The sequence below is a fragment of the Saccopteryx bilineata genome, chromosome 4 (assembly GCF_036850765.1).
Source record: "Saccopteryx bilineata isolate mSacBil1 chromosome 4, mSacBil1_pri_phased_curated, whole genome shotgun sequence".
In the NCBI taxonomy this organism is placed as follows: Eukaryota; Metazoa; Chordata; class Mammalia; order Chiroptera; family Emballonuridae; genus Saccopteryx; species Saccopteryx bilineata.
The window spans coordinates 117,392,736-117,418,256 of record NC_089493.1 but is presented as its reverse complement, the minus strand read 5'-3'; the positions used below and the strand labels follow the sequence as shown (position 1 = coordinate 117,418,256).

Below are 25,521 nucleotides of genomic sequence, written 5' to 3'. Positions count from 1 at the left end.
CTTGCTCAAGCTAGTGACCTTGGGTCCAAACTGGTGAGCTTTTTGCTTAAGCCAGATGAGCCTGCACTCAAGCTGGCAACCTCGGGGTCTCGAACCTGGGTCCTCCGCATCCCAGTCTGATGCTCTAACCACTGCGCTACCGCCTGGTCAGGCTATATACAGGAATATTTACAGATTTAAAAATGACTGTCTCTGGCAAAGCTGTCCAGACAATTTGACTGTTACTCCCTGATTTGATGAAGTCTTAGTCCTAGTTGACCTAATCAGAGCATTAATATTATTAGCACCAAACAAACCAAGACATTGGATAAATTTTTATTGAGCCATTTAGTTTACAATATGAGGTAAAAGAAATGAGTTCTCCCTAACCAGTATTTTATAGCTGTAGTAAAATATTATAACCTTCAGGGACTTATAATGGATTACATTTCTTAAAAGTTTGGGGAGAAAGTAAACAAGTTCTAATATGACTTTTTGAATTTTCCAGTTGACTCTTCCCTTACAATAGTAACCAGCTGTAATTAGCTACCTAAGTTTCTTCAAGGACATTACTCATGTCTTTGGATCTGAAGCATTGCTATTTCAATCAATATCTACCAATTCCACTTCAAAAATGAGTTTGGCATTTGGTGGAATTCTGTTGAGTAAGTCAAGGTAAATATGATAAAAATTGCCCCTCATCATTTCCAATAATCTTAGTCTAAAATTATAATTATGTAGACTGGATTTTGCAATTAACTCCAAAGAATAGGGTATAATAGTAAAAACATGCAATTAACGTTCCCCAGTTTAAAATGGAAAATTGAAAACAAACTAAAAGTTTGGATAGGTCAGACATAGCAATAATTATTTTCATTAATTTTTTTCATGTTCAGACTTACTGAAAGAACCTTCACTTTCTTCTGCTTTAGACTGGTTTATAGATTATATGTGGAATGAACTGCTACCAGAAGATTAATTTGCTCTAATTAACAGTGAGCATTGTGTCCCTGGTCAAACAGTGAGGATCACTATATCAGTTCTTTCTGTTGGCTGGATTTATAGGAAGGTTGGCAGAAGACCAGAAATCACTCACTTTTCTCACCACAACATGGCCAGCTTCACAGATTTGAGATGTTAATGCCAAAGACTAAACGGAACATATGGCAAGATAGGTTGATCACACACACATTATCCATGGAGCAAGAACACTTAAATAGAACTATAGTAGTTTCCTAACTGAAAATTTTAGACTAGATAGATGGCTATGACTACGTACAAAAAATTTATATGCTTCCCATATACAAAATATCTAGAATGTTACCATACACACATGCATGCACCACACATGTATATATTATATATATACAGTTTAATATTATTCTCAGATGAGTATGTTCATAAACCAGATATTAGAAAATTTATTTTCCTTAATTCTTAAAAAACAACCCAGAAAAAAGACCTTATAGCTGATTCAGAGAATATATACCAGCCTAGTGTTTCCTAATACAGATATCTTTGTGAATGGAGATCATAGGCGGACTACATAAGTTGAGCTTGGACTGGGATCTTCCTTACCTGGATGCCTAACTAGTACTCCCTAATTAGCCACCACTTAATACGGACTGTTATTCAGTATTCCAAATTTTTTTTTTATTTTTCAGTCTATCTGGGTATATATCAAAATTCATTGGAGGCAGTACCTGATATTTGCTGTGAATTTTAAGATGCTGAGTTTAGAGAAAGTGTGAATTTTATCTGATTGGTCTTGAGGTGCTTCACATGAGAGAGGGAGCTGTAGTTGGCCATTGCATTTTCATAGGCTTAGAGGAGACCATTATATTCCCAAATAATTTTAATTGTTAAAACTAGAGAGGACTTCCAAAAATCCCAACTAGTCGAATGGGAATGGAACCAACAATAGAAAAAACTACCTTCCTACTTATCTATTGGATTGTTTTGGTTGGGATGGTTGGGAGTCAGTTGTTGTTTTTTATGTTCCCAAACAGGGCCTATTTGAAAAGAAGTTGCTGTCATTAGTATTAATCACAAATGCTTACAGTATGTTGGACCCATGGCCTCCTTCTTTTCACAATTGGTAATCCCCAACATGTATTCTATTTTTGAGCTTTTGAGTACTCATTTATAATTGCCTGAAATTATAATGTAATAAAAATTACCGTGAGTCATATCTGCATCCTATATTTTGCTGCAGTTTTAAAAATATTGGGGGGGGGGCGACAGAGACACAGAGAGAGGGACAGATAGGGACAGACAGGAAGGGAGAGAGATGAGAAGCATCAATTCTTCATTGCTTTCTCTTTTTTTTTTTTTTTTCAGAGGCAGAGAGAGTCAGAGGGATAGACAGACAGGAACGGAGAGAGATGGGAAGCATCAATCACTAGTTTTTCATTGCGACACCTTAGTTGTTCATTGATTGCTTTCTCATATGTGCCTTGATGGGGGGGGCTACAGCAGACCAAGTGACCCCTTGCTCAAGCCAGCGACCTTGGCTCAAGCTGGCGACCTCGGGGTCTCGAACCTGGGTCCTCCGCATCGCAGTCCGACGCTCTATCCACTGCACCACCGCCTGGTCAGGCCATTGCTTTCTCATATGTGCCTTGACAGGGGCTACAGCAGAGCGAGTGAGCCCTTGCTCAATTCAGCAACTCTGGGTCCAAGCCAGTGGCTGAGCTCAAGCCAGCGACCATAGGGTTATGTCTATGATCCTGCGCTAAAGTTGGTGAGCCCCGCTCTCAAGCTGGATGAGCCTGTACTGAAGTGGGCTAGCTTAGGGTTTCAAACCTGAGTCTTCTGTGTCCCAGCCCAATGCTCTATCCACTGTGCCACAGCCTAGTCAGCTACTACAGTTTTTCTTTTTCTTTTTTAATGTTTGTTGATTTGAGGGGTGGGGGGATAGGGAGGGAGAAAGAGAGGGAGAGGCAGGAATATTGATCTGCTTCTGCACATGCCCTGACCCGGGATCAAACCAGCAACCCCGGCACTTTGGAATGATGCTCTGCTCCACCCAACTGAGCTATCAGGCCAGGGTGCTACAGTTGTTTTTACTGGGCACCTTAACTTAAAGTAAAACTCTTCAAACATTAACAATTGCTTTTTAAAGAGGAAAACTTAAACCTCACAGTTTAAGTCTTGAAAATTAAGGACATGAATAAGAGAGGATAAAGGTAGATTCCAGCTCAACTTTGAATACTTTGTGCCAATAGAAAATAATAACTTGTTTATGTTGGAGGTGTTGATACAAAAGCATCTAAAAATCAGTCCTACCGATTTGAACAGGATTCCTGACTTGGAGGTTAACCTAGACATCTTTAATACCTTCAGGTGATCTTTCTTAGTGGTCTTTTTTTAATTACAAAGGAAAAAAGGATACTTGGCATCAGGCTGTCCTTTCTTTCCGTAAGCCCATTCTGGTTCAATCTCTAGTCGAGCCTTTTCTCCTTTACTCATAGTCAAGAGTGCTTCATCCCACTAAAGGCAAGAAGAAAAAACGATTTGCAAAAATACATGCAAAACCTGAAGACTGGCAAGATTATTTATATATATATATGTAAAACATTTTATTACTGGATTTCATTAAGGTAATGTCCTTGTATGAATCCTAAAATCATTGTCCTTTATTTCCTCAATGAAAAAAGGATATATTACACAATTGTTTTAGTGCAATATTCAAATGGTGTAGAAAATGAAAACTATTGGCCCTGGCCGGTTGGCTCAGTGGTAGAGCGTCGGCCTGGTGTGCAGAAGTCCCGGGTTTGATTCCCGGCCAGGGCACACAGGAGAAGCGCCCATCTGCTTCTCCACCCCTCCCCCTCTCCTTCCTCTCTGTCTCTCTCTTCCCCTCCCGCAGCAGAGGCTCCATTGGAGCAAAGATGGCCTGGGTGCTGGGGATGGTTCCTTGGCCTCTGACCCAGGTGCTAGAGTGGCTCTGGTCGCAACAGAGTGACGCCCTGGAGGGGCAGAGTGTCACCCCCTGGTAGGCGTGCCGGGTGGATCCTGGTCGGGCGCATGCGGGAGTCTGTCTGACTGTCTCTCCCCGTTTCCAGCTTCAGAAAAATACACACACACACACACACACACACACACACACACACAAAAAGAAAATGAAAACTATTAACACTTGCCATAAAATTTTTGCTACATTTTTATATCATAGGACAAGCATCTCATTTTATAAGGATAGACATTAAGTATTCATTGTAAAACTATCTTAAAATTACAAAATTGTAATAGTGGAGTTATAATGGTTCATAAAACAGACTACATGCTAGAGCATTGGTATGCTTTGCAGAAGGTTAAACTATCAAATGTTAGAAGTTTCTGGACTACTGCTAAGATCCAAATTTGGAACTTAAAGCCAGTTACCAAAACTAGTTCCACACAATAAAAGTAGACAGAATACATGACAAATATATACTCTGTTAAAATGTAAACGTCACATAAAGTTTAAGGGATAGAGACAGATTTGTCACATACTGGCAATTAAGAATATGGTTAACTAGAAATGTACCAGTAAGCAAATTAGTTATAGAAATAGAAAAATAGCTCAACTTGACAAGTAGTTTCTATTGATTTTGTATATTCAGGTAAAGGGGTAAGGTTATTTTCAATTAAACCTTTTAAATTATATTTTGTGTTCCGGATATGATTGAACCATATTTTAGGACTCACCCACAGTACAAAGAATAACACAGTGAAGGCTGTCATACCGCATTTAAATGTGTGTTCCAGTTATTAATGTCTCATGTCCTTAGTAAAGACAATTTAAAATAATGAGTGGGCCCTAGCATGACAACCCAATTTAATGACGCTGATAATCAGGTGTTCTTGTCGCTTCCACACTGCAGTGTTCAGGTACAGCTAGCCTAGCTTCCCTTTTTCTCAGCTTCCCTCTGTTAATCTCTCACAGGTAAAGGTGGGTAAAGGCATACTTACTTATGTTCAAAAGATTTTCTGGTGTTTTGAGTCTCAGTTGTGAAGTGAGAGCTACAGACAAACTTGCTTTTTTTTTACTGATGTTCCACGTCTGGAACAAATATTTTACCTTTCTTGATCACGTTATAAGTGGTACTACAGCCATGTAATGTCTTACAGGAATCTTAAAGACAAATTTAAAAAGCCAAACATTCTAAAAATTATGAAGAAGAAAGGGGGGGGTATGCTGGAGGGAAATATTTGAGTCTGCTGTATTACATGGTTTAAATGACATTCATTAACTCTTTAATGTTAAGGTAGGCTGTACTGTTCTTATTTTATAGATGGGGACACCGAGACCCGGAGACCTTATTAACTTGTACCAGAACAGTTGTCAGACTCCAGAGATTGTTTTCATGATTTCCCCAATCCTAGTCTCTATAGCACCAGGTCACAGGTAGCACGTGCCAGTCTCCATTGACCATCGCCATTTTTACTTACTCCTCTGATAACTTTGCCTATTCCAACCTTAAAACTTAAAGGCTTGGCACTTTTCTTCTTCTTTGAACCTGTAAAACAGATTTTCCTTATAATTAATGGTGAAATAAAATTTCAATGGAAAAACACAGGATTTAAGTCTTTAACTTAATTTCAGAACTTATCATACTATGTGTTTGAAAAAAACAAACAAAACCTCTAAAAGCCAGGTAATAAAATTCTGGATAGAAAGACAATTACAGTCTAAACAGGGGAGGGGAAGCACCTATATTTACACAACTAAAATAGCAAGGTATCCTGCCTTCTGTATTAACATAATGTCCTCACTTTGGGACATTAACCAAGTTTAAACTTTTTCCTTCTTTCCTTTTCCTTCCATTCCCTTCCCTTTTCCCTGCCCCTCCCCTTCCCTTTTTCCTGTCTCTCTTTCTTTCTTTTCTTTATTTCTGGTATTTTTTTAAGTGAGAAGCTGGAGGCAGAGAGATAGACTCCCACATGTGTCCAACTGGGATCCACCTGGCATGCCCACTAGGGGGCAATGCTCTGCCCATCTGGGGCATTGCTCTGTTGTGGTTGGAGACATTTCTAGTGCCTGAGGCAGAGGCCATGGAGCCATTTTTAGAGCCCAGGCCAAATTTGCTCCAATGAGCCTTGGCAGTGGGAGGGGGAGAGAGAGAGAAAGAAGAGAGGGAAGGGTGGAGAAGCAGATGAGTACTTCTCATGTGTGCCCTGGCTGGGAATTGAACCTGGGACTTCCACACACCGGGCTGATGCTCTACCGCTGAACCAACCTGTCAGAGCCTAAGCTGCTTTATTTTTTATCTTTCAATGACCAAGAGTCTTTCTTTACCCAGCCAAAGTAAATCACAGGTGCAAAAGACTAGAAAATAGGAGAGCCAAGAAAAAGGTATTGCCAACCATTCATCTACATATATTTTGCAAGGCTTAACACCCAAAAGAAAATTACATTAAGACTTACTCATTTGAATATTGGTATCAAAAACAGTTCCGTCCTGTAGTGTTCCTGTATACCAGCAGTGAACAACATCTCCCTTTTTGGGGAAATTGGTTTTATCCCCCTTTTTAAGAACAGACTTTGTATATTTTGGTGGACCCTAAAAACAAAGACAACACATACATAGAATCATTAACTCATGTCCTCCTTTCAGAAGGATGGCAAAGTACTTAATACAGCCAACTATGACCTAAGTCTGGTCAGAGTTTCAAAGATTTGGTAACAAACTATTTTGCTTTTAGTTCACCTCTATGAGTTTTTAAAAAAAGTCACTATCATTTCAAGTCTGATGAGAATATTAGTAACTAGGATTTTTATTTAATTTCAGATAACTTCCAGCTTGTTTGGAAACAATGTTCTTTTGACAAGATTGTGTTAATTATTCAAGAAATCATAAAAAGAATTGTTATTTCCCAATGTTGGAAATATTATTATAGTACTGTGACATTTTCTCAAAAGATTTAGTGGTTTTAGCACCAATAATTGACAGTGAATATTTTTATTATATCTAATTAGAATGAAAACAGTAACATTGCGTTTGTTTCTGAACTTTGAAGTTCACACAGTGAATGGACTTATCTATACACATTACCATAACAGGCATATTTCCTAGAAAAAACCAGTATTATCACGGTCTTTTTCTTCTTTTTAAAGCTAAAGGCTAATCTGTGGTGATAACCTTATATATTATAAGGAAAGCAATTTCTTAATCACAATATATAGAAATGTGATAGTATAAAATATTTGGTAATGGGAAAGGAAGAGATATTCAACACCTATTGTTTACTTGTCAATTACACATGACATTCCACTTAATCCTAACAATCCTCTGAAGGTATCACCTACTTGCAGATGAGGAGACCGGTTCAGGGAATTCATGCAGCAGAGCTAATGAGTAGTGGAGAATGAACATGGCTATGGGTTTGTCTGATTCCAAAGCCTCTGGTTTTTTCACTATACCAAAATGCCTCAAGTTATAGTGATAATGACAGCCTCTGTTGATGTTAATAGTTAAAATCTATTGAGCACTCTATATGCCAGGCACTATTCCTAATGCCTGACAAATTAAATTGAGGGAGGATAATCACTTTGTTTTCCTCTTAAAAATTTTTATTTTTTAATTACAGCATACATTCAATATTTTTATCAGTTTCAAGTGTATAGCAAAGTATATAGACAATCATACACTTTACAAAGTGAGCCAATAGTTCAAGTACCCACCTGGTAACATACAGTTACTACAGTATTATTGACTATATTTCCTTTGCTGTACTTGACATCCACATGACTATTCTGTAATAAATTAACTTTTAATTTTCTCTTCTTCATGAGGGTAGGTACTGTTATCCCTATTTTGCAGATAAGGAAGCAAGGCTAGAGTGGTTAAGTAACTTGCCTAGGCCTACAGCTCCTATGTGGCTGAGTGGAATTGGAAATCAGGTAGCTTGGATATAAAGCTCATCATCTTAACCATTTTACTACCTTAAGCATTTATGGAATGTCAGGTAGTATACAAGTCATTTTCTTACGTCAAGTCATTTAATTTCACAACATTTCCTCATCTTTTAATTTTTTTAAATTATATTTTATTTATTCATTTTTAGAGAGAGAGATGAGAAAGAGAGAGTAAGAGTGAAGGGGGGAGAGAGAAGCAGGAAGCATCAACTAGCATATGTGCCTTGTCCAGGCAAGCCTGGGGTTTTGAACCAGCGACCTCAGCGTCACAGGTCAATGCTTTATCCACTGCACCACCACAGGTCAGACATTTCCTCATCTTTTATAGAGAAAGGCCTAGATAGGGTAAAAAGCACTATGCACCTCAAAGTAAGGATTAGCACTTTGAGCTAAAGGTAGGTTACCATCCTAAATTAAAAGGAAGTTGGCCCTGGCTGGTTGGCTCAGCGGTAGAGCGTCGGCCTGGAGTGCGGGGGACCCGGGTTCGATTCCCGGCCAGGGCACAGAGGAGAAGTGCCCATTTGCTTCTCCACCCCCACCCCCTCCTTCCTCTCTGTCTCTCTCTTCCCCTCCTGCAGCCAAGGCTCCATTGGAGCAAGGATGGCCTGGGCGCTGGGGATGGCTCCTTGGCCTCTGCCCCAGGCGCTAGAGTGGCTCTGGTCACGCAGAGCGATGCACCGAGGGGCAGAGCGTCGCCCCTGGTGGGCGTGCCGGGTGGATTCCGGTCGGGCTTATGCGGGAGTCTGTCTGACTGTCTCTCCCTGTTTCCAGCTTCAGAAAAATACAAAAAAAAAAAAGGAAGTTACTCACTCACAGTATGAGTACACTGTGCATTATAAAAGTAAGCATTAACCTCCTCCCTGATATTCCCCCTGCAAACTTATTTTTCTGAAGTTGGAAACGGGGAGGCAGGCGGACAGACTCCTGCATGCGCCTAACCTGGATCCACCCGGCATGCCCACCAGGGAAGATGCTCTGCCCATCTGGGGTGTTGCTCTTGCAACCAGAGCCATTCTAGTGCCTGAGGCAGGGGCCATGGAGCCATCCTCAGCGCCTGGGGCCAACTTTGCTCCAATGGAGCCTTGGCTGCGGGAGGGGAAGAGAGAGACAGAGAGGAAGGAGAGGGGGTGGGGTGGAGAAGCAGATGGGCGCTTATCCTGTGTGCCCTGGCCCAGAATCGAACCCAGGACTCCTGCACACCAGGCCGATGCTCGACCACTGAGCAAACTGGCCAGGGCCCCCCTGCAAACTTATTTTACAGTACTATAAATGTTCACGTGTCTGTTGGTAGCAGTGTGAACTGGTGTCACCTATTTGGAATGCAATTTAAAAATGTTCAAAGTGTGATTAAGTGCCTGACCAGGCAGTGGCGCTGTGGACAGAGCGTTGGACTGGGTCAGGGAGAACCCAGGTTTGAAACCCTGAAGTTGCCAGCTTGAGCGTGGGTTCCCCTGGTTTGAGCAAGGTTCACCAGCTTGAGCCCAAGGTCACTGGCTTGAGCAAGGGGTCACTCCGTCTGCTCTAGCCTCCCGGTCAAGGCACATATGAGAAAGCAATCAATGAACAACTAAGGTGCCGCATGAAGAATTGATGCTTCTCATCTCTCCCTTCCTGTCTGTCTGTCCCTTTCTGTCCCTCTCTCTGTCACAAAGACAAAACAGAAACAAAAAAAACAAAGTATGATAAGTAATCTATTTATAGAAGAATACGCCCAAGAAATAATTTGAAACTTAGGAAAAAATCTTGATGTGGTTATCTGATACACTATTATCTATAATGGCAAAATAACACATTTTATGGTAATATAATGCCATTTTTAATAATGTGGAAAATTCTTATATTAAGTGAAAAATCAAAAAATTCTAACTACAATAAAATCTCAACTATTAAATAAATATATGCATAAGAAATTTAAAAATGTTAAAGAAAACATTCTGGGCCTGGCCTATGGTAGCACAGTGGATAGACTACTGACCTTGACTGCTGAGGTCACTGGTTTGAAACCCTGAGCTTGCCTGGTCAATGCACATTTGACAAGGAGCCAGTGAACAACTAAAAAACGTGAAGTACCTATGAGTTGATATTTCTTCCTCCCCTCCCCACCCATAAAATAAATAATTTTTTTTTGAGAGACCAGGAGAGAGAGACAGGGAACATCAAACTGTTCCTGTATGTACCCTGACTGGGGATGTGAACTGGCATCCTCCGTGCTCTGGGATGACTCTCCAACCAATTGAGACATCTGGCCAGGGCTTAACTTTTTTTTTTTTTTTTTTTTTTGAGATAGAGAGAGGGAGGGGGAAGCATTCAGTTGTGCATTCACTGGTTGCTTCCAATGTAACCTTGTTTCAGGACAACGCTCTTATCTGACCGAGCAAACTGGCCAGGGCCAATAAGTAAAATCTTAAAAAAGCAAAAAAAACCCATTCTGGAATGTTAAACATGTTCATTTCTAGGTGTTACTTTGTATTTAAAAATAGTATGTTGCCTGACCAGGCAGTGGCACAGTGGATAGAGCATCAGACTGGGATGCAGAGGTCCCAGGTTTGAAACCCCAAGATCATCAGTTTGAGTTCAGGCTCATCTAGCTTGAGCATGGGTTCACCAGCTTGAGTGTGGGACCATAGACATGACCTTATTATGGTCGCTGGCTTAAGCCCAAAGGTCGCTGCCTTGAGCAAGGGGTCATTCACTCTGCTATAGTCCCCCAGTCAAGGCACGTATAAGAAAGCAATCAGTGAACAACTAAGGTGCTGCAGTGAAGAATCGATGCTTCTCATCTCTCCCTTCCTGTCTGTCTGACCCTATTTCTGACTCTCCCTCTGTCTCTTTCAAAAAAAATAGCATGTTATTTTTCATATCAGATAAATGGTTTAAAAAATATAGTTGACAGCCTGACCAGGCGGTGGCGCAGTGGATAGAGCGTCAGACTGGGATGCCAAGGACCCAGGTTCGAGAACCCCGAGGTCACCAGCTTGAGCGCGGGCTCATCTGGTTTGAGCAAAAGCTCACCAGCTTGGATCCAGTCACTGGCTTGAGCAAGGGGTTACTCAGTCTGCTGAAGGCCCGCGGTCAAGGCACATATGAGAAAGCAATCAATGAACAACTAAGGTGTTGCAATGTGCAAACGAAAAACTAATGATTGATGCTTCTCATTTCTCTGTTTCTGTCTGTCCCTGTCTGACTCTGTCTCTGTAAAAAAAAAAAAAAAAAAAAAAAAAAAAATATATATATATATATATAGTTGACAAAAATCTAGTTATATTAAAATTTTTTTAAAATTTATTTTATTAAGTTTTTTTTAAATTTTTTTTTAATTTATTCATTTTTAGAGAGGAGGGAGGTGGAGAGAGAGAGAGAGAGAGAGAGAGACAGAGAAGGGGGGAGGAGCAGGAAGCATCAACTCCCATATGTGCCTTGACCAGACAAGTGCATGGTTTTGAACCAGCGACCTCAGTGTTCCCAGGTCAACGCTTTATCCACTGCGCCACCAGAGGTCAGGCTATATATTAAAATTTTTAATAATTTAAAAAAAATTTTTTTTCTTTTATTAATTTTTAGAGAGGAGAGAGTGAGTGAGAGAGAGAGAGAGAGAGAAGGGGGAGGGAGGAGCAGGAAGCATCAATTCCCATATGTGCCATGACCAGGCAAGCCCAGGGTTTTGAACCGGCGCCCTCAGCGTTCCAGGACGACGCTTTGTCCACTGTGCTATCACAGGTCAGGCAAAATTTTTAATAATTTTAATTAAATTTAAAAGCTACAAAATGAGAATGACTACATATATCTATTATATGAGACTATTTTAAATTACATACATTTTTTGAATGGATATGGTATGATTAGTGAACAAAAAAAATCACATTTTAGTCTAGCCTATGTTGGCACAGTGGTTAAGGTATCAACCTGGAATAATGAGGTTGCTGGTTTGAAACCCTGGGCTTGCCCGGTCAGGCACATACAAGAAGAAAGTTCGTGCTTCCCACTCCTCGTTCCCTTCTACCCCCACTTTTCTCTCTCTATAATGAATAAAAATTTTTAAAAAACAAAACCCACAAACATTTTAAATTTTAATGTCATTCCATTGTTTTTCTATTTGTTGTCTGAAGTTGCATGGGTATGTTGTGTTATCTACATTAGAGGTCCTAAAATAATTCAAACACATTAAATCACTGGTTATGGTTCAGTCTTAACAGGGAAAGTTCAATCTGCCCACTGAAAGCTTTCAATTCAGTGTTTCACAGTGTCTTTTATGCATCACTCATTATTTGATATTGTTAACACTGTAAGGTCTAATGTAATTAAGTTTGGAAAACAGGATGTCATAGTTAAATATGCCTCTGTTCTGCATGACTTCTGAAAGGGGTCATTAGCTAATAGGCACTGTGAATCTTTAAGTAGGAGACACAATGTACAGGTTCTAATGATGCCAGGAAACAAGCTGGGACTTCTGGTATCTATAGTACATAACACACTCTGCCGTTCTAGTTATATGATCTGATTTTGGTTTTCATTGCAAGAATGGTTGGCTCATGGTGAGAAGCCACATCAGTTCCGAGGCTGTCCTAGAGTTATATGCTTGAATGAACCTGGCTTTATGGCAGTTTCTTAGTCCAAAGTGAATAGAAGAACTATATTCCCAAGATTAGGTCTAACCTAGGTACTTCTAAACCCAGAAATAAAGGGACTTTTAGAGTAATCAAGTACAATTAACTCGATCACATCACAGCCTCTAAAAATGAGACTGCATTATATAACCATTCCTATTATTAATTCAAGAAATAGTTGAACATCTCTATGTGTTAGAAACTAGAGTTACATAGGTGAGTTGACAGACATGGTCCTGGCTGGCAGAAGTTACTTTGATGTAATGTTTGAACTATATCCTGAAAGATGAGAAGGTTACTCAGGTGATAGAGGGAAGGTTTACAATAGAGAAATAGAGAGAATGGTATGAGATGAAGCTAGACACGTAGCATGTTAGGAATCTGGGTTTTTACTTTCAGGTCATTGAGCAGCCAATTAAGAGTTTCCAAGAAAGGAGTTATAGAATTGGGTTTGTGTTTCAAACAGATCACTGTGATTTAGTGTGAGGAATGGATAGGGAATCAAAAGTGGAAGTGAGGCCGGACTGGTGGCGGTGCAGTGGATAAAGCAATGACCCAGAAGGCTGAGATCGCTGCTGTGAAGCCCCAAGGTCGCTGGCTCTGAGCATGGGGTTATCAGTGCAGGGGATGCCTTGAGCAGGGCACGGTCTACACACACTTGCCAGCTTGAGCCTGAAAGATCACTGACTTGAGCAATGGGACTCTGGATGGTCCCAGTCAGGGTATGTACAAGAAATTCAACGTACAACTAAAGTGAGAGCAACTGTGAAGTGATGCTTCTCGTCTCTCTTACCCTCTTGCTCTCCTCTCTCAAAACACACACACACATAAACAAAAAAAACCAAACCAAAAAAAAAAAAAAAAAAAAACCAGGGGAAAAAAAAGTGATGCGAGGAGACTTATTAGGAAGAGTTTATTCTAGTTGGTAGTCCAGGTCTACATTAGGGTGCTAACAGTGAGGATAACAAAAGTTATATGCAGAATCAACAGAATTTGGTGTTGACTAAATGTGAAGGATTTCTAAAGGATGAATCTCAAGTTTTTGACTTGAATACTTTGTCATTTCTGATTATTGAGTGAGATCCTGCCCCAGCTTACACAGGGGTGGGCAAATAGGTTTATAATTGTGAATATGCAAAACAGTTTATTCCTATATTATTTAATTCTTGTATTACTTATTTGTATCACAACTATAAACCTACTGTTGCCAGCCCCTATATTTTCTATCATCCAATATTCATTCATACTTGAAAACTTTTCTCAACAATATTTAATGCACAATAGAAAAAAAAAATTGACTATGACTGATTTATTTAAAATCCAGTAATAGGCCCTGGCCGGTTGGCTCAGTGGTAGAGTGTCGGCCTGGCGTGCAGAAGTCCCGGGTTCGATTCCTGAACAGGGCACACAGGAGAAGTGCCCATCTGCTTCTCCACCCCTCCCCCTCTCCTTCCTCTCTGTCTCTCTCTTCCCCTCCCGCAGCCGAGGCTCCATTGGAGCAAAGATGGCCCGGGCGCTGGGGCTGGCTCCTTGGCCTCTGCCCCAGGCGCTAGAGTGGCTCTGGTCACAACAGAGCGACGTCCCAGATGGGCAGAGCATTGCCCCCTGGTGGGCAGAGCATCGCCCCTGGTGGGCGCGCCAGGTGGATCCCGGTTGGGCGCATGCAGGAGTCTGTCTGACTGTCTCTCCCCGCTTCCAGCTTCAGAAAAATACAAAAACTAAATAAATAAATAAATAATAAATAGATTACGAAAGTGAAAAAAAAAATCCAGTAACAGCTATTAGATAAGGTTCTCTTTATTTTATTTTATTTTATTTTGTGACAGAGACAGAGAGAGAGAGAGGGAAAAATAGGGACAGACAGGAAGGGAGAAAGATGAGAAGCATCAATTGTTTGTTGCGTCATCTTAGTTGTTCATTGATTGCTTTCTCATATGTGCCTTGACCAGGGGGCTACAGCAGAGCGAGTGACCCTTTGCTTAAGCCAGCGACCTTTGGGCTGAAGCCAGCGACCATGAGGTCACAAGTCTATGATCCCACACTTAATTAAGCCAGTGACCCCACGCTCAAGCTGGTGAGCCCACACTCAAGCTGGATAAGACGTGCTCAAGTTGGTGACCTTGGGGTTTAGAACCTGGGTCCTCTGCATCTCAGCCTGATGCTCTATCCACTGCGCCACTGCCTGGTCAGGCTAGACAAGGTTCTTTGTATTAAAATAAGGTAGATTTAAATAATATAGGTACCATGTGCTACAAAAACGTACACAGTTAAGTATACAATCAAGTCTGGAATGGTGAAAACTTGACCAGTGTGTTAAAGTAGACTTAAAACTGACAAATAGGGAAGTTAAGAGAAAAGGCACACTGAGCAAGTAATAAAGTTTGGAAGTGGGGAAGGGCAGTTTTGTAGACAATAGCAAACATTTGTGGCCGAAAAGGAGTGTTTGTATAGAAATAGTAAATCTGGAACTGAGCAGAGGCTAGACACTGGAAGACTCTGAATGTCAAGAATGCTGTTCAGCCTGACTAGGCGGTGGCGCAGTGGATAGAGCAAAGGACTGGGATGCGGAAGACCCAGGTTCAAGACCCAGAGGTCGCCAGCTTGAGCGCGGGCTCACCTGGTTTGAGCAAAGCTCACCAACTTGGACCCAAGGTCGCTGGTTCAAGCAAGGGGTTACTTGATCTGCTGAAGGCCTGCGATCAAGGCACATATGAGAAAGTAATCAATGAACAACTAAGGTGTCACAATGAAAAACTGATGATTGATGCTTCTCATCTCTCTCCATTCCTGTCTGTCCCTATCTATCCCTCTCTCTCTCTGTAAAAAAAAAAAGAAAAAGAAAAAGAATTCTGTCCAGTAGAGAACCAGTAAGAGCCACAAATGTAATTTTAAGTAGTCTAGTTACTACATTAACCTAATACATTCGCTATATCATTTCAAAATGTAATCAATTTAAAAAATCCTGACAGGAGAAGCGCCCATTTGCTTCTCCACCCCTCCGCCGCGCCTTCCTCTCTGTCTCTCTCTTCCCCTCCCACAGCCAAGGCTCCACTGGAGCAAAGATGGCCCGGGCGCTGGGGATGGCTCTGTGGCCTCTGTCTCAGGCGCTGGAGTGGCTCTGGTCGCAACATGGCGACGCCCAGGATGGGCAGAGCATCGCCCCCTGGTGGGCAGAGCGTGCCCCATGGTGGGCGTGCCGGGTGGATCCCGGTCGGGCGCATGCGGGAGTCTGTCTGACTGTCTCTTCCTGTTTCCAGCTTCAGAAAAATGCAAAAAAAAAAAAAAAAAAAATTATACTAAGCCTTTGAAACTGAGTATTTTACACTGAAAGCACATTTTAATTCAGAAGAGCCACAAAGTACTTGGTAGTCACATATGGCTAGTGACTACTACATTGGACAGCACAGTTCTAAACATAATTACTGAAGATTCTTTTTTTTCTAAAAGAGAGTGAGAGAGAGATGGAGGGACATACAGAGACAACAGACAGAAAGGGAGAAAGACAGAAGAATCAACTCATAATATTGGCACCTTAGTTGTTCATTGATTGCTTTCTCATATGTGCCTTGACCAGGGGACTCCAACTGAGCCAGTGACCCCTTGCACAAGCCAGCGACCTTGGGCTCAAGCCAGTGATGTTGGTATTTAAGTCAGCGACCTTTAGGCTTAAGCCAGCGACAATGGGGTCATGTCTATAATTCCACAACTCAAGCCAGTGACCCTGCACTCAAGCCTGATGAGCCCACACTCAAGTCAGCAACCCCTGTGTTTCGAACCTGGGTCCTCAGTGTCCCAGGCCAACGCTATATCCACTGCGCCACCACCTGGTCAGCACTGAAGATTCTTTTTTTATTTTTTATTTTATTTTTATTTATTTTTAGAGAGGAGAGAGAGACAGAGAGGGAGAGAGGAGAGAGAGACAGAGAGAGAGAAGGGGGGAGGAGCAGGAAGCATCAACTCCCATATGTGCCTTGACCAGGCAAGCCCAGGGTTTCAAACTGGCGACCTCAGCATTTCCAGGTGGACGCGTTATCCACTGCGCCACCACAGGTCAGGCAGGACTGAAGATTCTTGAGCAAGGTGTAGTTTGTAAAATAGTTTAGAAAGCTTACTAGAATTACCATTTGGAGACTGAATGGAAGAAGAAAGAGAATGAAGGCAGGTGATTAGTGACTTTTCCAACACTGAGGTTTGAGGCCTTGAAATGCTTGAGCATCAAAAAGGATTCAAGATTTGAAAGAGGAGAAGTTTGAGAGCATTAGCCCTGAGGGAGACATGGGAATGAAAAAGACAAAGATTCAGAGAACTTTTATGCTGGGAAGGAGAGAATGGTTACAACTATGTTAATATTCTGATAAAATAGAACACAGAGTGTATCATGAGAAAGGAGTAAGAGAGGATTGAGAATTTATTAAAAAGTGTCAAATAGGTTATATGGCAATGTGATGGGGAACTGAGTGAGGGATATTGTAAAAGTTGCTGAGTAGCTGTCAAACTAAAAAACATTCTTGGGTGACATTAAGCACAACTATATACCAAGCCTATTAAACACTTTCATTTTTCTTCACTGTGCTTGCTCTGCAGTCCCAAGGCACCAACAGAGAAAGAAGATATCAGGAATCAGCAATATATTGGCCACGAGAGCCCTGGCCGGTTGGCTCAGTGGTAGAGCGTCGGCCTAGCGTGCGGAGGACCCAGATTCGATTCCCGGCCAGGGCACACAGGAGAAGCGCCCATTTGCTTCTCCACCCCTCCGCCGCGCTTTCCTCTCTGTCTCTCTTCCCCTCCCGCAGCCAAGGCTCCACTGGAGCAAAGATGGCCCGGGCGCTGGGGATGGCTCTGTGGCCTCTGCCTCAGGAGCTAGAGTGGCTCTGGTCGCAAAATGGCGACGCCCAGGATGGGCAGAGCATCGCCCCCTGGTGGGCAGAGCATTGCCCCTGGTGGGCGTGCCGGGTGGATCCCGGTCGGGTGCATGCGGGAGTCTGTCTGACTGTCTCTCCCTGTTTCCAGCTTCAGAAAAATGAAAAGAAAAAAAACAAAAAAACAAAAAAACAAATATATTGGCCACGAGGCTATGGAGTCAGGTGCTAGAAAGACAATGAGAGCACATAATTTGGCTCAAATTGGCCAGTTGGTCTTAAATAAAAGGAGATAGTTTAGGACCTTCACAAGAGCTGTCCAGATTGTCTCCAGCCCTTATAGCTTTTTACTTTTACTTGTAATTCTTTTTTTAACCTCTTAATGGTATACTTACTGTCTGCTGCCTTACACATCCTTTACCCCAATTTCCTGAAAAGTAACTATGTTGCCATTTGCTTTTGTAACCCTTTTAGTAATTACTGTACCTCTATTTACTTTATTAGCAGCTCAACATTTGCCCAGTATAACATTTACCAAATAATACAGTTGTGATAAACCTCAAAAGACCTTTACTGTGTATACATACCCACAAACATTAATAGGTGCTTTCCAACCAATAAAATACAAATTATCTAATTTTAACCACAAAACATTTATACTTCTGCACCTGGTTTCATACTCTTTCTACTACTGTAATATCCAAATGTAATATCCTTATCAATAGGCTACATCTCTTTGTAAGAACTAATATTATCATTATTAGATTATTATTGCTGATACTAAGACTGCTGGGAACGAGATTAATTAAGATATTATTAAAAGTGGCAAGATTATAATCAGTTTAGCTCTACTGAGGCTATTCTAAAAGCTTTCAGCTCCACGAAGGCTGTCCATTTGCAGTAATGATTTTATCTAGTTCTCAAACCTTTGTACCAAAACATAAGAACTGGGTTGGTAAAGATGAGAAGATGAGCCCACACCCTCCAGCCAGGCCTGGATTAACTATTTCTGTTGCCAAGGACACCATGTATATTTGAAAAAGCTAAAAATAATCAAAATGAGTTTCCCTCTGTCCAACTTGGCTACAGAATCAGTACCCTAAAATAGCTTTGGAAGCACAGAAGTTCTAGCCAGACATAGAGGCAATGTGAAATACAAAGCTAGAAGTATCTTATAGAAAAGGACTTTCTGACTGTGAAGCTCAGTGGATAAAGTGTCCTCCTGGCATGCCAAGGTTGTGGGTTCGATCCCCAGTCAGGGCTCATACAAGAAGCAACCAGTAAGTGCACAACTAAATGGAACAACTAAGTGGAACAGCAAGTTGATGCTTCTCTCTCTCCTTCTCTTTCCCTTCTTCCCACTCTCAATGCAAAAAATTAAAAAAAAAAAATTAAAAAGCACTGGTTTGGTTCTTAGGTACCCGTTCCCCCTCCCTCCACCTTAGGCCCTATTCAGTACACCCTAAGGGAGACACACTCCAAATCAGTGTTTGGCTCACTCTTAAGTCGCCATACTCATCTATACCTCACTATGAGAAATCAGTGCTGTAAAGCAAATATAGGCAGTTCCTTAGTTATGAACAAGATAGGTTTTGTAGGTTTGTTTTTAAGCTAAATTTGTATGTAAGTTGGAACAGGTATATTTACCTATTAAATGCAACTTATACAGATGTTTGTCTTAACATAGTATTTATGTTTACCTTTTTGTGCATATAAACATTTTCAAACTTACAGAATGTATCTTGTTCGTAAATTAGGAACTGCCTGCTTTTCTGAAATTCATGTAAGAACTGAATAAGAAAATATTACATACAAACCTCATCCAGAGTCTCTTCAGCCTTGGTTTCTTTGGGTTTATCTTCATTAAGCTTCACGTTTTTCACCTGCTCGGACACTTTACTTAAACTTTCAGTACCCTTGAAACGCTGTAAGGAAAATATTCTACTGTTTATCATATTTAGGACAGGCTAAAAGCTAGGAGAGATATCTAGATATTCAGCTTCTCAATTAAATGAACATCTACCTGCAGTATGAATATAGGCTACATTGCTCAAATGTAAATAAATAGAAACTAAATAAGAACAAAGAAAGAACCTTATGTTAAGAACTTTAATCAATAAATTATGACCCTTAAACTATTTTATAACATAAATTTTGAAATGAGAACCATGACCTAGAGATATGAATACAATTCATATAACTCCTTAATAAAGATTCCTTTTTGTGGAAGACAGTCACTTCATAGTGAAGATATATTGGTAAATATTTTTTTTTAAAGAAATTTTGTTTGTGTGTGTCAGAGACAGAGAGAGAAATAGAGACAGACAGGAAGGGAGAGAGATGAGAAGCATCAATTCTTTGTTGCGGTTCCTTAGTTGTTCATTGATTGATTTCTCATATGTGCCTTGACCGGGGAGCTACAGCAGACCGAGTGACCCCTTGCTCGAGCCAGCAACCTTAGGCTCAAGCTGGTGAACCTTGCTCAAACCAGATGAACCCGTGCTCAAGCTGGCGACCTCAGGGTCTCGAACCTGGGTCCTCCATATCCCAGTCCGACACTCTATCCACTGAGCCACCGCCTAGTCAGGCTAAAAATTTATTTTTCTAAAGGCTCAGCATGGCCTTGGCTGGTGGCTCAGTGGATAAGAGCATTGGCCAGGGGTATGGATGTTCTGAGTTCAATTCCCGGTCACGGCACACAGGAGAAGTGGCCATCTGCTTCTTCCCCCCTACTTCTCTTCCTCTTTTCCTCCTACAGCCAGTGGTTTGATTGGTTTGAGCATGGCCCTGTGCATTGAGGATAGCTCCCCTGGAGCCATCAGTCTTAGGCACTAAAAATAGCTTGGTACTCGAGCATCGGCCCCAGATGAGGGTTGCTCATGAGTGGATTCACTGAGTGGATCCTGGTTGGGGCACGTGTGGGAGCCTCCCTCACTATCTCCCCTCCTTTCTTCTAAAAAACAAACAAACAAACAACAAAAAACGGCTCAGCACAAGCATAACAGAGACTTTAAATTTATAAATAAAATGGCACTTACTTTGGGTTTATAATTTTTCAGTGCCCTTAACAATTTTTTGTTTTATACTAGATAAAACTAGAGAATTATTTTTTTTAAAGATTTTATTTATTCATTATAGAGAGGAGAGAGAGAGAGAGAGAGAGAGAGAGAAGGGGGGAGGAGCAGGAAGCATCAACTCCCATATGTGCCTTGACCAGGTAAACCCAGGGTTTTGAACCGGCAACCTCAGCGTTTCCAGGTTGACGCTTTATCCACTACACCACCACAGGTCAGGCCTAGAGAATTTTTAAAAAAAATCTTTTCCCTTTCAAAATATTACACTGCAGACTAGCCTAGCTAGATTTGACAGTCCATTTATGGTTAAAATTAAGAAAAATTGCAAGTGTAAAAACTTTAACATATGTGCAAATAAATACATTCAAACTTTTTTTGGGGGGAATATCCAAAATGATATTCTGGCAAGAAAATATAACAATACTCACCTTACTTTCAAAAAGATGGTTATAGGCTGTAATCAAATGGTCCTTGTTAGCTGTCTTGGCCACATTTTTAATGTTTCCTAATAATTTATGTTCTGCAAGAAACTATAAAGAAAAAATAGTGAAAATAATTTCCTTCATATAAGGGTCTAAAATTACAAAATGATCTTTTACTTTAGTAATTGTTTTCAACAGTACTACTAATGATAGAAAAAAATGAAATATATTTTATACCCTACTTCATAACAAGAAAAAAGATTTAAGAAAGATTAAAAAACATATTGGGTACTTATAAGAATTATTTACTAGACTGGAACTGTATGTAGGAGTCACAGGGGTGAGTACTAACCCTTTTTCCATCATGGAACTCAAAGAAAAGCACTTCTTTTTTTTTCTTTCTTAAGTTGGAAACAGGGAGGCAGTCAGACAGACTCCCGCATGTGCCCGACCGGGATCCACCCCGCATGACCACCAGGGGGCGATGCTCTGCCCATCTGGGGCATCGCTCTGCCACAATCAGAGCCATTATAGCGCCTGAGGCAGAGGCCACAGAGCCATCCTCAGCGCCCGGGCCAACTTTGCTCCGATGGAGCTTTGGCTGTGGGAGGGGAAGAGAGAGACAGAGAGGAAGGAGAGGGGGAGGGGTGGAGAAGCTGATGGGCACCTCTCCTATGTGCCCTGGCCGGGAATTGAACCTGGGACTCCTGCACGCCAGGCCGACGCTCTACCACTGAGCCAACCGGCCAGGGCTGAAAAGCACTTTTGTATAGCAAGCACAATTTGGTAACTAGGCAAAGCTGCTCCTGGCACAGCGTGAGCCTCCAGCCATCCTGGGCACAGCTAACCTAATATACCTGTAACCTATTCTTGGCAGACTGAGAAGCACTGTTACACTACACTGGATATACAGCAGTTAAATTTATGGGCTGGCCTGACCAGGTGGTGGCGCAGTGGATAGAGCGTCGGACTGGGATGCAGAAGGACCCAGGTTCGAGACCCCGAGGTCGCCAGCTTGAGCGCGGGCTCATCTGGCTTGAGCAAAGAGCTCACCAGCTTGGACCCAAGGTCGCTGGCTCCAGCAGGGGGTTACTCGGTCTGCTGAAGGCCCACGGTCAAGGCACATATGAGAAAGCAATCAATGAACAACTAAGAAGTCGCAACGCGCAACGAGAAACTGATGATTGATGCTTCTCATCTCTCTCCGTTCCTGTCTGTCTGTCCCTGTCTATCTCTGCCTCTGTAAAAAAAAAAAAAAAAAAAAAAAAAAAATTTATGGGCTATGGAAGTAGACCTTTTCAGTTAAAATCCTAGCTGATTTTAGATTAGGGACTAAGTTTTCCTAGACTCAGTTTCTGTATTATAGTGGAAAATCAATAATCACAACTATGTTGTGATTGTAATAACTGTAGGGTTGTAAGAGTAATCCACAAAATAACTACCTTTCTTTCAAAGTTGGCAGATGGACACCAAAATACTATTGAATTTTGGCCTGACCGGGTGGTGGCGCAGTGGATAGAGCATCGGATTGGGATGTGGAAGACCCAGGTTCGAGACCCCGAAGTCGCCAGCTTGAGTGGGGGCTCATCTGGTTTGAGCAAAAGCTCAACAGCTTGAGCCCAAGGTCGCTGGCTTGAGCAAGGGTTTACTCGGTCTGCTGAAGGCCCACGGTCAAGGCACATATGAGAAGGCAATCAATGAACAATTAAGGTGTTGCAATGCGCAATGAAAAACTAATGATTGATGCTTCTCAGCTCTCCGTTCCTGTCTGTCTGTCCTGGTCTATCCCTCTCTCTGACTCTCTCTCTCTCTCTCTGTAAAAAACAAAACAAAAAACTACTGAGTTTTGGTGTATCAAGTCATCAAAATTATTTTTCAATTCAAAATCATATAACATGGGGCCTGACCAGGTGGTGGCGCAGTGGATAGAGCGTCGAACTGGGATGCGAAGGACCCAGGTTCAAGACCCCAAGGACACCAGCTTGAGTGCGGGCTCATCTGGTTTGAGCAAAGCTCACCAGCTTGGACCCAAGGTCACTGGCTTGAGGAAGGGGTTACTCCGTCTGCTGAAGGCCCACGGTCAAGGCACATATGAGAAAGCAATCAATGAACAACTAAGGTGTTGCATCGAAAAACTGATGATTGATGCTTCTCATCTCTCTCCCTTCCTGTCTGTCCCTATCTATCCCGCTGACTGTCTGTGGGGGGAAAAAATCATATAACGTGGGGATTTTATTTTATTCTGCTTCCTTTTCTGCTTTGTGGTCATTGCTTGATTCCTCATTTTCTTACCTTCTCAGTTGTTCTGTTTTAACCTTTTGATAAAGCAGTTTTTCTAACATTATTCTTTTGTATTTTTTTCTCTACTACTCCTAAAGAAATGTTCTGATAAAGGCTGCTGGGGAAAGGTTACCTAGGTTAAACAGAAGTAATCAGTTGTTTTAGCACTGTTGTGATTTCCATAGCAAGATTCCAAAATATAAAACATTGCCTTGATATCTTATGATGAATAAATTGTTGATTGTCAAATATAGGTTTAAGTATGTGAATGAACACTGGAGAATATGCACTTAAAAGCATGTTATAAAAATATTTTGAATCTGAGTCTCTTGAAATTGGCCTGTTTTACATTAGATGCCCCATTGGGATGATTTATAAGAATCTGATGGAGGATTGAGGCATTACATGTTAATAAATGATATGCCTACTCTATTCTAGTGTTCTAGTGGAAGTATGAATTGGCTTAAAATGGTAAAATGGTATGAAATGGTATCCCTGAAGCATGATCTTTCTTTTTTATCCTTGTCTCTCCAAATACTGAGCACAGTTCTTGCTATAGATGTATAAATATTTACTGATGTCAGGATGCTTGTTCAGGAGCATGGAGACGGAGGCTAGGAAATTAATTATATCTCTAACTCAAAGTGAAAACTACACTTTTCTTAAAGGAGCCCAGAAATAATATTTCTAAATGCTAGATTAGAACTTTTTTTTTGACAGGGACAGAGGGAGAGACAGATAGAAAAGGAGAGAGATGAGAAGCATCAATTCTTCATTGCAGCCCCTTAGTTGTTCAATGATTGCTTTCTCATATGTGCCCTGATGGGGTGGGGTGGGGGTGCTACAGCAGAGCAAGTGACCCCTTGCTCAAGCCAGCAACCTTTGGCCTCAAGCCAGTGACCCTGTGATCAAGCTGTTGAGCCACACTCAAGCTGGCAACCTTGGGGTTTTCAATCTGGGTCCTCCGTGTCCCAGTCCGATGCTCTATCCTATCCACTGCGCAACAGTCTGGTCAGGCTGGATTAGAATTTAAATTTAAAAAATTGTAGAGAAACCAGATGCTGGCTGCTCCTTCTATTTCTCTGGTATAACAAATTGTACATTCACTCAACAATATAAATTGTTGATCTTTTTTCTTTTTAGTGTCATCCTTGCGCAGGGGCCATGCTAACCTTCTCTGTATCGTTCCTATTTTAGTATATGTGCTGCCGAAGCGAGCACTAAATTGTTGATCTTAATTGGATAATCTTAATTTCTGAAAGAAGAGTCTAACAAAGTAACTTGTGACACTCACTCAACAATTTAAATTGTTGATCTTGATTGAATGATCTTAATTTCTGAAAGAAGACTCTTGTGACAACAAGATCATCCATCTGTTAAGATGGAGACTATGCTGAAAAATGCAAAGCACACACTATAAAAAAGGTCGAAAAGCCCTGGCTGGGTTGATAAGAGCATCGTCCGGATTGGCAGCCAGTTCCATCCTAGATCAGGGCACATACAGAAACAGATGGGTGTTTCTGTTTCACTCTCCCTACCCTCAAATCAGTAAATAAAATTTTACAGAAAGAACATGAAATAGACTTCTTTGTTTATAACATGGGAGACCGTTTACATGAATTGCGCATGTAATAACCCAGTATAAGGGTGAAACAATTATTGAAAGCGTTCACGTTAAAGTTAAATAGAAATGTACGGATTAAAAAACAATCGCAGGCATTAGTGTTCAGTAGTACTAATCGAAGCAAGTCGCGCACATCAGTCCCGCAGACACCCGATCCCTGCCCAGCTCCCGCACACTCGCACTCCCCTCAGGAGGGCTCGTCGAAGCCCCAGAACCCCCACCAGCCTCAGCTGCAAGTGTCTCCAGGCTCATTTATTAATGGCCGTATCCTCACTCCAGGATCCCGATGAGGTTCTAACTCCCCGACCGCTGCCGGGAGCCCCCGGCGTTAAAGCGGTCCTACCCTCGCCAGCGGGGCCATCGCGGGGCGGGAGTGTGGCTCCGAGCGCACGCGAGGCCCCTCCGGCCACCGGGCCACGGGCCGCAGCAGGACGAGGGCGGGGGATCGGAGGAATACGGAATGTAAGGGCATCTCCGGGGGGGTGAGGCGTCCCTCGGCCGCCTAAGCCCGGCCGCCCCGCCGCCTCTGATACCGAATCTGAACCGTGGTCCTGTAGAAACTTGATAATGTCCTTCTTGGGTAGCTGCTCGCTGCGTAGCTGCTCCATGGTCCAGCCCCGCTGTGGATTGACCGCCGCCATCTTCCCCCGCTGCCTCTGCCTCACTGAGCCAGCCCGCCTCGCTTCGGCATCGCCCCGCCCTGGGGGCGTGGCCTGCCCCCACGGGGGCTGGGGTAAGGGGCGGGTCGGGTCGGGGTCACTGCGCTGTCCTTGAGT

At 42.0% G+C, this 25,521-nt stretch overlaps 1 protein-coding gene and 1 non-coding gene across 5 annotated transcripts; both read right to left on the bottom strand.

Annotated features, from left to right (window-relative positions):
* Window positions 1–299: 299 nt before the first annotated feature.
* Window positions 300–25,433, bottom strand: FKBP3 (FKBP prolyl isomerase 3). 4 transcript variants are annotated; one of them, XM_066277815.1, is made up of 7 exons: window positions 25,279–25,433; window positions 20,848–20,949; window positions 19,163–19,270; window positions 6,392–6,527; window positions 5,416–5,483; window positions 3,374–3,471; window positions 300–637 (listed from the first exon to the last, which is right to left on the bottom strand). In XM_066277815.1, exons 1-7 carry the CDS (start codon window positions 25,384–25,386, stop codon window positions 583–585), a joined length of 675 nt encoding a protein of 224 aa, XP_066133912.1. In that variant the 5' UTR covers window positions 25,387–25,433; the 3' UTR covers window positions 300–582. The 4 variants fall into 4 exon arrangements, with proteins under 4 accessions (XP_066133912.1, XP_066133913.1, XP_066133911.1 ...); XM_066277816.1 differs by lacking the exon at window positions 25,279–25,433 and adding an exon at window positions 25,089–25,162; XM_066277814.1 differs by lacking the exon at window positions 25,279–25,433 and adding an exon at window positions 22,284–22,655.
* LOC136336940 (U6 spliceosomal RNA) lies at window positions 24,236–24,342 on the bottom strand. Its single transcript, XR_010731674.1, has one exon. It is a non-coding gene; the product is annotated as a U6 spliceosomal RNA (small nuclear RNA).
* Window positions 25,434–25,521: the final 88 nt, after the last annotated feature.

Coding starts and splice junctions, on each gene's coding strand:
- FKBP3 (XM_066277814.1), bottom strand. CDS start 22,523: ATGTGCCTTGACCGTGGGCCTTCAGCAGACCGAGTAAACCCTTGCTCA. Junction 5,484..6,391: donor TGATACCAATATTCAAATGA/GTAAGTCTTAAT, acceptor TCTGTTTTACAG/GTTCAAAGAAGAAGAAAAGT. Junction 638..3,373: donor AAAGGACAGCCTGATGCCAA/GTATCCTTTTTT, acceptor CTTACTCAACAG/AATTCCACCAAATGCCAAAC.